The sequence below is a fragment of the Hylaeus anthracinus genome, unplaced genomic scaffold, assembly GCF_026225885.1.
Source record: "Hylaeus anthracinus isolate JK02 unplaced genomic scaffold, UHH_iyHylAnth1.0_haploid 12000, whole genome shotgun sequence".
NCBI classification, from domain to species: domain Eukaryota; kingdom Metazoa; phylum Arthropoda; class Insecta; order Hymenoptera; family Colletidae; genus Hylaeus; species Hylaeus anthracinus.
In genome coordinates, this window is record NW_026534347.1 from 1,023,894 (window position 1) to 1,039,691 (window position 15,798).

The 15,798-nt window shown below is 32.8% G+C and overlaps 3 protein-coding genes across 3 annotated transcripts; 1 reads left to right on the plus strand and 2 right to left on the minus strand.

The window, feature by feature from the left end:
- Positions 1 to 580: 580 nt before the first annotated feature.
- Positions 581 to 2,791, plus strand: LOC128890030 (syntaxin-5). Its single transcript, XM_054148178.1, has 5 exons — positions 581 to 1,221; positions 1,532 to 1,788; positions 1,866 to 2,057; positions 2,137 to 2,258; positions 2,346 to 2,791. Exons 1-5 carry the CDS (start codon positions 855 to 857, stop codon positions 2,503 to 2,505), a joined length of 1,098 nt encoding a protein of 365 aa, XP_054004153.1. The 5' UTR covers positions 581 to 854; the 3' UTR covers positions 2,506 to 2,791.
- Positions 2,792 to 2,859: 68 nt separating this feature from the next.
- On the minus strand, positions 2,860 to 10,407 carry LOC128890016 (transport and Golgi organization protein 1). The gene is given in 18 exon segments (XM_054148154.1): positions 2,860 to 3,323; positions 3,770 to 4,276; positions 4,563 to 4,686; positions 4,766 to 4,862; positions 4,979 to 5,068; positions 5,148 to 5,286; positions 5,359 to 5,581; positions 5,657 to 5,824; positions 5,948 to 5,968; positions 6,139 to 6,363; positions 6,441 to 6,518; positions 6,599 to 6,715; positions 6,789 to 6,967; positions 7,037 to 7,201; positions 7,290 to 9,738; positions 10,005 to 10,138; positions 10,231 to 10,369; positions 10,372 to 10,407. Coding segments are annotated over 18 exon segments (4,935 nt in total). The 5' UTR covers positions 10,393 to 10,407; the 3' UTR covers positions 2,860 to 3,264.
- A 973-nt stretch (positions 10,408 to 11,380) lies between these two features.
- Positions 11,381 to 15,222, minus strand: LOC128890370 (uncharacterized). The gene is made up of 12 exons (XM_054148809.1): positions 15,080 to 15,222; positions 14,794 to 14,882; positions 14,471 to 14,719; positions 14,150 to 14,401; positions 13,735 to 14,072; positions 13,385 to 13,470; positions 13,189 to 13,286; positions 12,847 to 13,007; positions 12,647 to 12,784; positions 12,356 to 12,563; positions 12,135 to 12,276; positions 11,381 to 12,058 (listed from the first exon to the last, which is right to left on the minus strand). The coding sequence occupies exons 2-12, from the start codon at positions 14,879 to 14,881 to the stop codon at positions 11,872 to 11,874; spliced, it is 1,947 nt and encodes a 648-aa protein (XP_054004784.1). The 5' UTR covers position 14,882; positions 15,080 to 15,222; the 3' UTR covers positions 11,381 to 11,871.
- Between the last annotated feature and the right edge of the window lie 576 nt (positions 15,223 to 15,798).

Sequence of the window (15,798 nt, forward strand, 5' to 3'; positions counted from 1 at the left end):
ATTAATTGATACCAAGTTTTTTAAATAAAAAAATACCGAAAAATGTGACGTTATCTCTCGGCAAACAGCCCAAGTTTGTCGTGACGTAGTTTCCTCTTCGCGCCGCTAGATGGCGCTATATGTTTGACTTTCTATTTATTAAAAAAACTAGGCATTAGGCAACTATTAGTTTACTAATCGGCAATTATGATTTAAGCTATCATAGTGAGATTGTAACATTACATTTAAATCCAAAGAGAAATAGAGAATTTATGTTTTGAATATTTCAAGTCAGTAGCGCCAGCTAGCGGTTCGAGGTTGAAACTATTTCACAACAAACTTGTGCTTTTTGCCGAGAGATGGCGCCCCATCTCAAATTCTAATTTTAATTTAAATAATAGTTTTTCTTTATATTTAATTGAGAAAAATGATTGTTTTTCTATAATGGTTCATTATGGTTAGGTAATTTTAAAGAAATAGGCTCGGAAATAATTATTTCCTGTAACATTCGACTGCAAATATGGCCGCGTTTTACATTTTTTCTCCTGGAATTAATCGGAATGATTGAGGATACTTTCGCAAAAATGCAATGTCTTAACTAGACTTCAGTAAATTACTTCAATCCACCTTAAACAAGTTGTCATTAAAAGTATTTTTGCATAACACTGAATTATCAAACATGATTAATCCCAACAAGAGCTTCGTCTCTTTTCAGCTACTCTGTGGTTGTTGGTGGACATATTCGAGCTGTCATGTGGACGTGTCTGTTCCAATCTGTTGATACGTTTACGAGAATTTATTTAAGATAGACGAGGGATTCGAGTCTTGGTTTTGGTGACGTAAAACCGTAATTACGTATACAAACTGAGAATGCGATGCCAGCACGTAGACGACACGTTGGCTCGGAGCTAGACCATGATTTCGTGATCACAACCTCAAACAGCCCCTGGCAGGGTAGTAGCATAAGTCAGCGGTATAACAATGAAAGTGAAGGGCGCGATTTAACGGAGAACGAAAGAAAGCAAACGGACATCCCACCAGCGACGATGACGTCGCGCGACAGGACCAATGAGTTCGTTAATGCCATCAGGTCGATGCAGAGCAGGACCGTGGCTCGAGTGGTCTTGCAGAATCCTCGTCGAGCACGCCAATTACAGAGCTACTCGAATTTTATGATGATAGCTAAAAGTATTGGAAAGAATATAGCGAGCACGTACACCAAGCTAGAAAAGCTTGCTCTATGTAAGATCGTAATGAATATTGTCTTCTCGTATTGAATGCAACCTGTTAGTAATGTATCATTCGATGATGGAAGAATAAGATCGCAGAGGAAATGTTTCAAGGTTAACATATCTTTGTTTTTTGTTACTACGGTATTATTGAAATTCAATCCAGAGTTCAAAGTAGAGTTCTGTTTATTTGAATTTGTTCTGCGTTGTTATTTTCAACTCATGGTCCAGCAATCATTTCTAATATTATAAAAATGACAAGAAAACAGAGATTGAAATACTTGGAAAAGGATGTTATGTACTTATTATGTGAATTGTTTTAGTGGCAAAAAGAAAGTCTATATTTAATGATAGACAAATGGAAATTGAGGAACTAACAAATATCATAAAAACAGACTTAAAGAGTTTAAATCATCAAATAGGAAAGCTACAAGAACTTGGAAAGAAACAACGCGACGGATATGGTGCTACTCAAAGTCATCATATAGCTTCTCATTCATCTTCTATTGTTATGGCCTTACAATCAAAACTGGCAAATATGTCGACGCATTTTAAAAATGTGTTAGAAGTACGTTCTGAGGTATGTAAAATGAAAAACAAAACAATAAAATGTAACATATTACTTTGTTCTTTCCATTAATTTTATATTCTTTACAGAATATGAGAGAAGAACAAAGTAGGAGGCAGCAGTTCACTCAAGGCTCTGTATCTACAATGTTACCTCCAAGTGTTGTTGGAAAACAAGGATCATTATTGTTCCAAGAACAAGACTCTGCCTCCTCTGTAGCTATAGATCTGGAACCAGCTATGGGACAACTAACATTGCAGCGCGCAATTACCGATGATACTGTAAGCAATATATACATCATCTGAATATGTCGATATTAAATGTTTGTAACTATAACTAACCAATTTATTTACTTATTAGGAAGCATATGTTCAATCGAGAGCTGAAACTATGCAAAATATCGAATCTACTATCGTTGAACTTGGAGGAATTTTTCAACAATTAGCGCACATGGTTAAGGAGCAGGAAGAAATGGTCGAGAGGTAAGAATAATTTTTTTTATTCTATGTCTATCGATAATAAATTTTGCGATCGTTTAACAAAATGTATGGGGTTTAATAAAATTTCAGGATAGATAGCAATATAGAAGATACAGAATTGAATGTGGAGGCGGCACACGCGGAAATCTTAAAATATTTCCAATCTGTAACAAACAACAGGTGGTTAATGATAAAAATATTTGCAGTTCTCATATTTTTCTTTATATTTTTTGTAGTGTTTCTGGCATAAAATAATTGTTATATTACTATGCATATTTCTTTACGCAACTTTGTAGTTGACCATCCATATCTATTACTTGTAATATAAGATCCAAGAGCAAGATGAATTTTTATAAAATTATGACTCATTAGCTATAGAATAATAATATATTCATTGCATTCCTTGACCTTTCTGTTGAAATGTGAATACTGTAAGTATTAATTATTAAAAGGTGCATCAGTGTAGATTACACGCTACATTGTTGTCTGTATAATGTAAAAAGGAAACTGTGGGTAATAAATGTATAATTTTCAAAGCTTGGCAATTTCTGACGAATACATATGCGCGGATGACAGGGTTTATAGTAAATTGGACTATGAAACGTAAAGTAATAATAAATTACGATTTATTTCAATTTTTTAAAACCTTATATAACAATTGCATTTAGTCTAAATTCATATTACAATTTAATTCCCGTTCGAATGATTTACGAAGACAAGTAAGTTTTACATTTGAACAAAGAATTATACATAACTACATAAAGAAACATTTTTACAATTTGTTCTCCCTTTTTTTGGTATAACAGCGATGACATTCGACAGACGTATTTGTGTAGCAACCTAAATATGCGTTTATTTCACCAAAAATAAATGCTGGTTTTTCTACTAGCATTAATATATCTTGCATCGCTGTTAATTATTTATCGAAATTTTATACACTTGAGAATCCCATTACTACGATGACAAATTTGATGTATGTATGATGATGCTTTGTAACAAAATAAAAGAATTAAACTTTGCTGTTATGATGCGTCTTGTCCAACGATTCTCCCGAAGAATGCAAGGAACCTAAAAACAACAAGACTTGTGAATAAATTATCGTACTACCCTCGTGAATACTCGCGATCATTGATACGAAGAATGCAAATGTTCAAAATAATAAAAACTAATGTTTCGCAACAGATTCGATTTAAATTGAGCGGTGAATTAAACAAAAAAAAAAAAACGTAAGATTAGGAACCATTGAATCAAAATAACAAAAACAAAAAATCATTTTCGAATCGTTCAACCTGGATGAATTGCATCTATTTGCAATTATTTCCTTCCATAGTACTCCAAAACTGTCTCACTTTAGAGAATCGCTTGCGTCCTTGCATGCACAACAAAAAAAAAGGGGGAAGAAAATAATAATGACAACAACAAAAATGACGAAAATCCATTGGTAGTAGTAAAATTGCTCGTTAAATAGACGGTGCCAAGTTTCTTGTTGTTGCTTTGTTGTTATATACACAAACCTTTGTGATTTCGTACTCGATCTCGCTGTGACGGATGGAAACCAGAATTGCGTGGAGGCGGCAGTGATTCGTCCCCCCATGAATGCATCGTTCCCAGGGGTCGAAGCAATATCGAGCCAAAAGGTGGAGGAGGTGGATGAATGTGATCACTGCCAAACGGTGGTGGCAGTGACCTATGATTGAAGGGCGGAAGTAGATGTGGAGACATTGGTGGTGGGGAACCTGCGGTATCGTACCTGCTGGAAGCAGGAGGATGTAAAGGCATAGGTGGCGGCGAGGATAATCGACCACCCAATGGCGGTGGTCGTTGACTAACTTCGTACGGAGGTACACCAGACCCACTAGGTAACGGGGGTGGTAAATAAGGAGGAAACAGGGAATGAAGGTAGGATGGCGGAGGCGGAGGTGGAACATTCGAAGAACCAGAAAACATTATAGGGGAGTTGGACGACTCTGCTCCTATGAATAATGAAGACGACGTTGCCGTCTCTCCATTTGCTTCCAGGCCTGTTTAAAAATCAGGTTAAGAAAATACAAGCAAAACCTAGTAATGAATAAAACTATACTGTGTATTTATTTGCCATCTATTATTCAAGTAAAATTGTGCTCATCTCTACCCTACGCTTGAGTTCTACCGAAACTATGTTAAAAAGAAAATTCAAGTTACACCTTTTTACGATTAATAGAAGCGGTAAATAAAGTGTATAGCTATAAATATTAACCATATTTCCATTAGCACCTGCTGCTAACCTATCTAAGATGAAATGTATCGTTTGACGATGTAAATACTTACGATGTAATTTTGCTTCGGAATCTGCTTCGTTAATATTCTTTTCGATAAGGGTCAACCGGTTACGCAATTGCCCTGCTTCGACTTTGGACTCCTCTAAACGTCGTTCAACTTGACGCGCTATTACCTGAAGATAAGATTTATTAGAAACGTTACAAACGATCAGATCGCAATTAAAGATAGCGTAACACGTTGAAAATTCATACCCATTGCTCGTGTGCTTTCGTTTCAAGAACGGAAATCTGATTTTTATATTCCCTTTCCTGGTCTAATATTTCACGTTCCAACATTTCTATTTGTTGTCTGAAATTTAGTTACGTATATAAATATTATATTAGTCACATAACCCTGTTATATATATCTATATATATAACAGGGTTATATAACATTAATATATATATATATATATTAATATTTACTTATAGTTTTGTATTTCATTCTGCATCGTCTGTATTCTTTCTACAGTAGATAAAACTTCACCCTGCTGTTGCAACCAAACAGCTTCTTCCCTGAAAAGACATTCCGTGTTAAGTGAAAAAAAAAAGATAGTTGAATTTATTTGTAACAATTACGACAAACTGATGGTACTTTTGTCTTTGAGCTTCTTTTTCTTGGAAAAAATTTGATAGCACTTCGAGTCGCGTCTCCGCATCTTTTTTCACTTTTTCAGCCACCTTGCACTGTTCGCTCAATGTAGCAACCTCCTCTTTGATAACCTTTACATGTTCTGTAGTTTAAAAAATTATGTTTATTATTTGCCATTACTTGCCATTATAGTTGTAAAGAGCGTTAAAAATACCCTCTAGTAAACTGTGAGCACCCTCGATCTCGGTTAATTGTATTTTTAATTCGTTTCGTTCTTCGAGCAAAGCGGTTGCTTCCGCTTTAATACGAGATACATCGTATAACTTATCCAAATCCAAGTTATTAGAATTTAGTCGATTAATAACGTCCAGAAGATCTTTCGTTTCTATTTCTTTAGCTTTCAACTCTTTCTGTAAGGCTACTTTTTCGACAGAAATCTGGAAATGAGAATACAGGTTAAAGATGGATATTCTTCTTATATACCACCAATTACACACTTATCGCATACTTACTTCCTTGGTTTGCATTTCTAATTGTTGTACCTTATCAGTCAACGTCTGTTCTAAGCTCTTCTTATTGTTGACTTGAAGCGTCAAATTATCCGTAACACGAACGAGCTCAACCTCAAGTTCTTCATATTTTTTCTTAAAAGATGTCAACTCCGCTGATAACGATTCGTTCTGCAAATCGTTTCGCGTTAAGCTATTTCTTTTATATAGACAATAAAATAAGCTATATATAAATATATGCTTTACTAAATTATAATAATATTAGACAACGCTACAATAATCATGTTCACAAACCTCAAGTTTATCGAATTCAAGCTGCGATCAATTCATAAAATACAAAAGAAAATTAAAAATACATGTTTGTTCAGAAAACGGAAGGACTTGGCAATGTGTATGCTAGGTAAACAAATGTAGCGAGATACTCGAGATCATTATAACCTCACTATAATTGTTTCACCTATTATAATTTTAATGTACGCGCATACCTCCTGAGTTTTGAGGTTAAGGGCATTCGTTAAAGATTCATTTGCAGCTTGCTGAGCATTCAATCTTGTTTGCAGATTCTCTACTGATTGGGCTAATGGGTTAACTTCGTTATCAGACGAGAGGACTTCTCGTAACATTCGTTCCAGTTCTAACCCTGCTTCGGTAGTGCTTTCTAAATCTTTCTCTAACATGGCAACGTGGTCTTCCAGTTCTGCCTTCGAATTCTACAAGAAATGACTACGCAGTTAGAAAAGAAAACATAGATTTTTGGTTTGCATAGATACATAAATTCGTAGTTTACCCGCAAAGCTTCCAAGTCGGCCTTTAAAGAGGATACCATTTCGTTGGATCCAAATGATTCATCTTCGATGGAAGTCAACTGAAACATATTTTATGACAAAAATCCAACAGAGACAAGTAGTTATTCAACGTAAAAATACAATATATTAACTTTACTACCTTATCTGTTGTTAGCTTCAAATTTTCACTCATCATCGTACATTCCTTTGTTGAAATAAGTAGATCTTTTTCAAGTTTATTGATCTTGGCTATCAATTGTTGATCTCGCCTCATATTCTACAATATAGAATTAGAATTAAATATAAAGGGTCGTAGGTTATACGATACGATGACTGTATATATACGATACCTCGATGTAATAGAATCCTAAGGAAAATATAAGAGTCGCAGTCACAGTAATCGTTAAATACATTAACGTCAACCAGTAACTGGTTTCGATTTTTATTCCTTCGATTACAGCATTCTCGTTAATATTATCTTCAATGGAACAATCGGTATTATCAGCCGCACAAACGTCAGGTGGAGAAACTGCGGAAACATTAACAAAGATTGGTAAGATATATTTGTTAATAATGTTAAATAATCGCTATACTATACCTTTTACATTATGTAAAATATTGTCTAACATATCGTATTTTACGACTGTGTCCTCGTTGTCTGATCTTTCGTACAAATTCTTATCCTGTACCATTGTGCCACCTTCAGTTTCGTATAAGGCTTCATCTTTGAATTGCTCAACTTCATCTAGCCCCACGCTTTCTACTTAACGTAAGGTATAATGTTGGTTAATACGCTTATTAAGAAAAATATTTTTAGTTACTAAGACTATTGTCTTGAAATAGATATTTACCGCTCTCAATTTGATCATCGGCATCCAATAAATTTCGGTTACGAAATTCATTAATGCTTGCAATATTTTTGAAGACCATACTTTTTTCGTTAGTATATTGTGATGCAGGTAAATCTGGGGTAGACTCTTTACCTTCAGGCAGATGGGGTGCATTTAATTCACGGGATACAATAAAACGAGAGTCATCGGTCTCATTCTTAACATGTATATCGATATCATTCTTTAAAATATTATCTTTTATATCCTGAAAAGTAGCAGAAGCTGTCGCATTATCGGAAGATATTTTATCTCCGCTTTTAGAGCCATCTTCTTCGCGGGCAATAACGTTGACACTATTACTTTCTTTAAAATTTTGATGTGTATTCTGAGGAGTAGTTGAAGTTGTTGTAACAATATTGACATTAAGGTTTCGATCTGTATCATGAGAAGAAGATGAAGCTGTTGTATCAAAGAATTGTTTACCTTCATCTTTAGAGTCACTGTTTTTTCCCGTCACAACATTGGCATTACCATTTTCTTTATGGTTCATATCTGTACCATCAAGCTGATAGTTGAAGGTAGTTGAAGCTGGTGCTTTATCAAAAGCTAGTTTACCTTCATTTTTGTAACCGCCATCTTTGTCATTAACAATATTCGCATTACCACTTTCTTTAAGATTCAGATCTGTACTCTGAGAAATAGATGAGCCTAGAGCTTTATTGAAAGCTGGTTTATCTTCATCTTTATAGCCAGCATCTTTGCCAATAACAATATTGGCATTGCCAGATTCTTTAAGATTCTGAACTATATTTTGAGTAGCTGAAGCTGTTGTTGTTGTATCCAAAGATATCTTCCCTTCATCCTTATGGCCTCCATCTTCTTTAATATTAGATTTGGCATTACTATCTTCTTTAAGATTCAGATCTGTACCCTGAGAAATAGCTAAAGCTGGTGCTTTATTGAAAGCTGGTTTATCTTCATCTTTATACCCCCCATCTTTACCAACAATATTGGCATTGCCACTTTCTTTAAGATTCTGAACTGTATTTCGAGTAGCTGAAGCTGTTGTTGTTGTAACCAAAGGTATTTTACCTTCATCCTTATAGTCACCACCCTCTTTAATATTGGATTTGGCATTACTATCTTCTTTAAGATTAAGATCTTTACCCTGAGAAATAATTGAAACTTTTGCTGCATCTATAGATATTTTACCATCAGCTTTATTGCCACCTCCGTCACTGATAACAGTATTGATATTTTCTTTAAATTTCTGATCTGTAGTCTGAGAAGTAGTTGAAGCTGTTGCAGTAGTAGTACTTTTTTGATCTTTTTTACTGTCAGATTGATTGGGTAAGTTATTTTTTATTGGAAAACTTGGAAAGGTTGTATGGTTTGGCTCTTCAGATGTTGGTTTTGAATTAGTTTCGCTTACTACCCCTTGAATACTTAAGTTGAATGTTTCTTTTGTTATATCTTTTGCTTCTGTATCAGGATTTGTTAATTTGTTTTCAGGTGTTTTGATGTCTTCTTTCAATTTAATCTGCTCTGTTTTTAACGAAGTAGCATTTTCCAACCCATTTATTTTAGCAATGTCCTTTAATGGAACTACATTTTGTGTACTTTCTACATTTACTTTAATATCTTTACTTATAATTCCTTCGTTAGATTTGCCATTATCATTTTTGTTGAATTCATTAACTGCTGTATCTTTAAGAGTATCTTTATTAATTATTTCTTTGCCATTATTAGATACAGGTATTTCTAAGACATTAATTTCATTCAATTTCTTCAGAGATTCTACATTTTTCACTTCAGTAGTTGTGTTAGTTTCTATTTTCTGTATTGTAGTTTTTTCTTCACTATGAATATTACCATTTATATTTGTGTTTGTTTCCAATGGTTTCAGTGGAACTTGTACACCAGTTATGTGTGGTAAATCTAATATCTCTTCAGAGCTTGTTACAAAATTCTTAATATCAGCTTTCTGAGGAATAGTTTCTCTGTCATTAATCTCATTGTTCAAGATTTGTTTTGGTAATTTGATACCTTCTGCAAAGATAGTTTCAACTTTTTCACTATCAGAACTTTTTGTCAAAGTATTTATTACATCTTTTTTATTTGGCACTACTGTTGCTTGAATAGTTTCTGTTTTAACTGTTGGTTGTATAGGAGACTCATTACCATCTAAATGCAATGTGGTTCCATCTATAATTTCATATGAAGGAGTTGCATTAATTACATTGTGTGGCAGTTCTTCTGTATTCTTTATATTGGGATTATCTTTGACAGAATTGGTATCATCTTTGACAGAATTCAACTTAACATTGTCCACCTTAGGCTGAAGTATTTTATCAGATTTATTATTATTATTAGGTAATTGTGTAATAGGCACTTTGAAACGCAAATCCTTATGTAAAATTTTATGTTCTTTCAAAAAACTTTTAGGTGCATATCCACGTTTGCCATTTATCTATAATTAGAAAATTGTAAAGTTACATTTGTTAAATTTTTATACTATAAATAATGAACAAAGTATACAATACACAGGAACTTTTCATACTGTTTATACTTTTAAATTATTCATAACTTAAGAAGTATATTAATCTGATAGATGAAAAATTAAATATAGTTCAGGTATGAATTGATCTTGCAGTTGTTAGATACATTTAAATAAAAATAATTTAAGTAAGAATAATAGCAGTATAGAGATTGACAGTAACAAATCATGATCTATACCTCTACACCCCATAAGTCAGTTCTACTGCCTGCTTCTTTACTGTAAACTTTGACTTCAACATTAATGTCAAATGGTAATAACCCTGCTTCATTTGGACTATACTTTAGCGACGTTCTGGCCAACGATACAGGCACTAGATAAAACATATCATTAAATAGATTAAGTGAATTTATAGAAGGAATGCACCGTAAATTAGATACATATTGAAAGTATGGCTTCAATTACCGGAACATTCAGCGTCATAACATAATCGTTCGTTCGACAATGCAGATGAACATGGTGATATTGCACTAAATAATATTGCAATAAGTAGAAATACTATATTAATAAACAAATTTCTTTTCGTCATATTTCCACTATTGCAAAGTTCCACATCACTACTAACATAAAATGACACAGCCTTGGACGCACATTTTAATCCTGAAGTAGTTTAAAATGAGATGGTTCATCGATAGGTGAGTTTAATTCGGTCTCGAAGTTAAATGCTAACTATGTCTCGCTAGAGGGTCTCAAGATAGTAAAGTCGCTATGTGGCTTCTGTAGATAACAACACATAATAATTAGTACTACTGGCGCCATTGCATTATTCATAAAAATGATAAATTAGGCAAAATAAAATACTATATTGTAGTTTTACAAAGCAAAGAATCGTGTGTTCTGTGCATTTATGATAATTAAAGAATAATTAGACGCCACAAATTGTCATTGTGTTCGCCATCTAGCGGTGAAAGAGTCGAACTAATTTCGGAGTTTGGTCAGCGCCTCTATCGTGAAAACGCCCAAGTTTGTCCTCGAATAGTTCCCACTGTCAATGCTAGATAGCGCCATTTGTATGTCTTGATTAAAAAATAAATGATTAAAGGATTAAAAAATGATTTTCATTTACATTTTTATATCACGATGCTTGTCCACTAATTTGTTTTTGGATGTAGTAAAAAATATTTGTAAAACATACAAACGGCTCCATCTAGCAATAAAAATAGGAACTATTCGAGGACAAACTTGGGCGTTTTCCCGAGAGAGGCGCTGCCAAACTCCGAAAATTAGTTCGACCTATTGACCACTAGATGGCAACCTACTTAAAAGAGAAAGTATCAGGTATAAAATATATATATAAAAATGAAATAATTTATATATACATGTATTTGCAAATAGTAACAATAAAAACTTAATAATATATTTTTTTATTTACGTATTTCTACTCACATTATTTAAATAGTATAACTCTAGTCTATGATACTTACTTACGAATTACTCCTTAAGTACAAACTTACAATAACTCTAAAAATAACTTCAAGTAACTTATTCCGAGTAAAACAAACTTTTCATACTTTTCAGTTCGTTTATCAAGAAATATATATTCCGTTTACTCAAATAAGACAAAAATTGTATTTATTATTATAATCATATACATGTGTCAATAAGTAATTAGACATTTGTACGTAGATTTACATTGAGTTTTTCACAATAACCATTCACTATACATACAATACATGCAGTTATCATAACACTAAACATTTAAACGTACGTTTCATATACTGTTATTCTTTGGCAAATTTTCAGGATTTTTGGATACAATTACAAAAATATAAATTAAAAAGCAGAAAAATAACACTCAACTTCCTTTACATATTTGTACTATAGCGTGTGTTTTCCTTAAAATATAAAACTAAATATTAATATTACGGAAACCGTTGATAACTATTCTTCGATGACAGGAACATATTTGTTACAACTCATAAAAAATATTTATGTAGTAACCATTATTTATGTTATTTGTAACATAACCATTTAAACAATAAAATCAAATAAAATTGCTCTAAACATTATCAAATTGTGCTAAAACTTTCGACCTTGCTGGTATTATCAAGATGATTCGATCATATTTAAAACATCGCTTAACTGGTCCGCGTAATAATCTGGAATTATTAAATTTTTAGTATCCGCATTAGGTGCATTCATGGCATCTACATCGCTTTGCGTTGTAATTCCTGATAATACGAGAAGCGTTTTAAATCCACAACGTTTTCCGAGAAGAATATCAGTGGCTCGACTGAAATGAAACGATTACATTTTGAAGGATCTAATGATTATAACCTTATAAATTAATATAATAATATAATATTTACTTATCACCAATCATAAGCGTTCTTGCTGGATTCAAACCATATTTCTTAGTTATGTATTCGATCAAGAAAGGTTCTGGTTTTCCAACCATTACCGCTGTTCTATCCGACGCTGCTTCCATAGTTTTTATGAAGCAACCAGTCCCTTTATTATTAAATGTAGAAACATTAATATGTATACATTAATTTTTACGATAATCGAATTTAAGCGAGCGTATTCCAACCTGGAAATTTATTAGTGTTCGGCGAAGGTCTTTCTGTATCACAATTTGTGCCTATGAAATGGATATTTGGATCCTGCAAATAAGTAGCAGCTTTTACAAGTTTAGGGAAAGAAAAATATTTATCAAAGCCGACGATTACTGCTCCAACTTCCGGATCTGGCTTGAAATTTGTTACCATTTCCACTTCATCTCCATCCATCACGTCAGGCTACAATAACACAATATATACATTATACAGTCGAAGTACATTAGTTGATAACAAATTGTACAGCTTTTATATAAGGAACTTACTCCAATGCCACAATGTTTAATACCTTCTGCTTCAAGCTCTTTAGTAATACCTACACTACCAACCACATATGCCTTTTTATCAAATTTCTTGTCTTTGAGATACACAGCAGCCAAAAATGATGTACAGACTATTTCATCCTAAAAGAGTATTTTATATAGTAAATATCCATTCTCATTCCACAAAATAACAGAATATTTACCATTGTTGCAACATATTTAAAACCTTTGCATTTTTCTACAAACTCTGATCTAGTCTTTGTGTTATTATTCGTGATATAAAAGAACTTTTTACCCAGTTCTTTAAATTTATTTACTGTTTCAGGTGACTTTGGTATCACTTCTGTTTCTTTCCAGAGCACGCCTAAGGTTTACTGAGATTAAAACATCATTTATAGCGTTATACATATACATACATAGAATCATTTTCAATTAACTTCTGATTGATTCGCTATGAGAATGGAGGTACAATGTAAAAATAACATAACATAATCTTTGTAATTTTTCATCTATGTCGATTAAATTCACACAAAATAATTACTTACCGTCGCAATCTGATAAAATGACATCAATTGAGTCTATGAAATGTTTGAATTCTTCTTTGGACAATGATGTTATACGTTTTGCTGTCATTTTATGATTACTTACAGACACGATTATTTAAATCAAAATGAAACTAACTTCTAATATGCACACAAAATACACTCTATCCTGCAACTGAGATCTTAAACAGTTTAATACAAAGTAAGTTCTTGGCTGGCAGCCACGTTCATATTTGTTGCGTGACCTTGGTTGTCAGTTACGCAATACGAGGGTATAAATTGTAGCTTTCATTCACAACTATCAATAAATACGATTGATGATAATTGCACTAATGTGGACGATGATAGGGAGGGACTAAACGATTTTTTTTGTCAATTGTGATAATAATAATCTTCCAATTGTTTATTGAGTACTGTTAAAGTACATATGTACATTTGACGTAAATCATATATATATATATATATATATATTTAGATTTGTACTTTAATCGACGTTATAAAATTACGTGCATTTTCGTAGAAAATTCTATTTTATGTAGAAAGTCTTACAAATTTGCTCTTAAATTTGTCTAAATGCGGTAAAAGATCTCCAATTGCGTCGATGTAATAATCAGGCACGAAGGCCTTTTCCTCTGAACACTTTGATTGTTTCCACCTATTGACATCTTGTAAACTGGTAACTCCTGTTAAGACTAATAATGTTTTAAAACCACAACGCGTTCCTAATAATATATCTGAATTATGACGATCCCCAATCATTAATGTACGTTCAGGATTTATTTTAAACCGTTTTATAAGTAAATCTCCTATATAACGTTCTGGTTTACCAACTACTACAGATTTTCTTTCTGCACAAGTTTCTATACACCGCACCAAACTTCCAGTACCTATCAGAAGAAACTTTTACTTATTACAATTTTAGTTAATTATATATAAAATCAAAAATATTGCAAATAATAAGTACCAGGTACAACAACATTATCAGCATGAGGAAATCTTTCATCTGTATTTGTTCCAATAAAGAGTACATTTGGATCATTTAAATATGAAGCTGCCTTTACCATCTTGGGATAACTAAAATGCTCGTCAAAACCAACTATAACTGCACCTACATCGGGGTCTCTTTCAAATCTGTTGTATGGAACATTAGGAATGACAGGATCTGGTCCTACACCAGTGTAAGAAATACCAACATCTTCCAATTCTTTTCCAATAGCTGTAGTAAAAATGATTATAGTTAGAACACTTGTAATACTCTGTAATACAATGCAAATATGATTCTTGCCTTGGGATCCTATGAGATAAACTTTCCTATTGAAGCCCAAGTCTTTCAAATAACAGGCAGCCAAATTTGATGTGCACAAAATATTTTCCTTGGTTGCTTTGAATTTTAAACTTTTACATTTCTCTACAAATTGTTCTCTAGACTTTGTACTGTTATTAGTCACATAGAAAATCTTTTTACCAAGAGAAAAGAAGGAGCTCATTACTTCTGCAGCATTCTTTAAAGGACTCATGTCCATCCAAAGTACACCTAAAGCATACGATTAGTATCATTTTGGATGTCATTTTTGTGCAGTAATGTATTTGTTGAAAAAAAAAACTTACCATCACAATCGGTAAGTACAGTATCAAAAGAATTGAAAAATTGATTGACATCATCGTCGCTGAGTGTTTTAAAATTAGTCGCGGCCATACTAAAAGACATTTCGTTATAATAAAATACACAGCTTATTATACATGTATGTTGTATACATATATACATAGGTTAGTTTTATATCGTTTTATTCAATTTGTTATTTATTTTTTGTTTACTTTTCAATTTAATACTTTTAGACAAATCTAGAATTTTAATATACTCATTCTTTGTATTAATGAAATGCATTACACTCACGTGTTTATCGAGATTGGAGTTTATTATTTGTTTAAAAAATTGTAAACCTTTCTTTTTCCTAATTTTCCACCGTTGCTTAAATAATTTTGATTCCGATGTTACAACGAATATGTCGTCTTAGACAGTATTTATGTGAGCAATATCTTAAAACGATCGAAACGTGAATTGTAGACAAACTTTGGAATTCAAAATTTGCAATTTAAATTGTGTAGGCAATAACATGTGATACTTATACAACGACTATTAGATTTATATAATAGACCAATAAATGTATGTAAACGATTACCATTTCAACTTTAAACGATATCTACATCTGTCGACGTCTGAAAGATTTCTTTAATCAGTCCTTTCAAAGTAGGGGCCCCTCACTCTCCTACTTCCTCTTTAATGTAACTAAGGAAATACACGTGATCAATCGATATCTCCGTTATAAAAAAAGATCACTGACACTAAGCACAATGTATGTCTAGTGTCGTGGTCAATTAGTACAGATGAGAGTATGAATACCTCAGAGTATCGCTTGACTGGCGTAAATGTAAAATGTCAAATATAAATATTTCAACCATGAACAAAACGGGCCGTGAAATTTGTCAAAAAATGTATTATAAAATATACCTTAGTTAAGTACATATTCAACTCTACGTACATACGTGAACAATGTCTATGTATAACAACTACGAATGCAATCAGTCTCTGCCTCCGAGTTGACCGCAAACAAA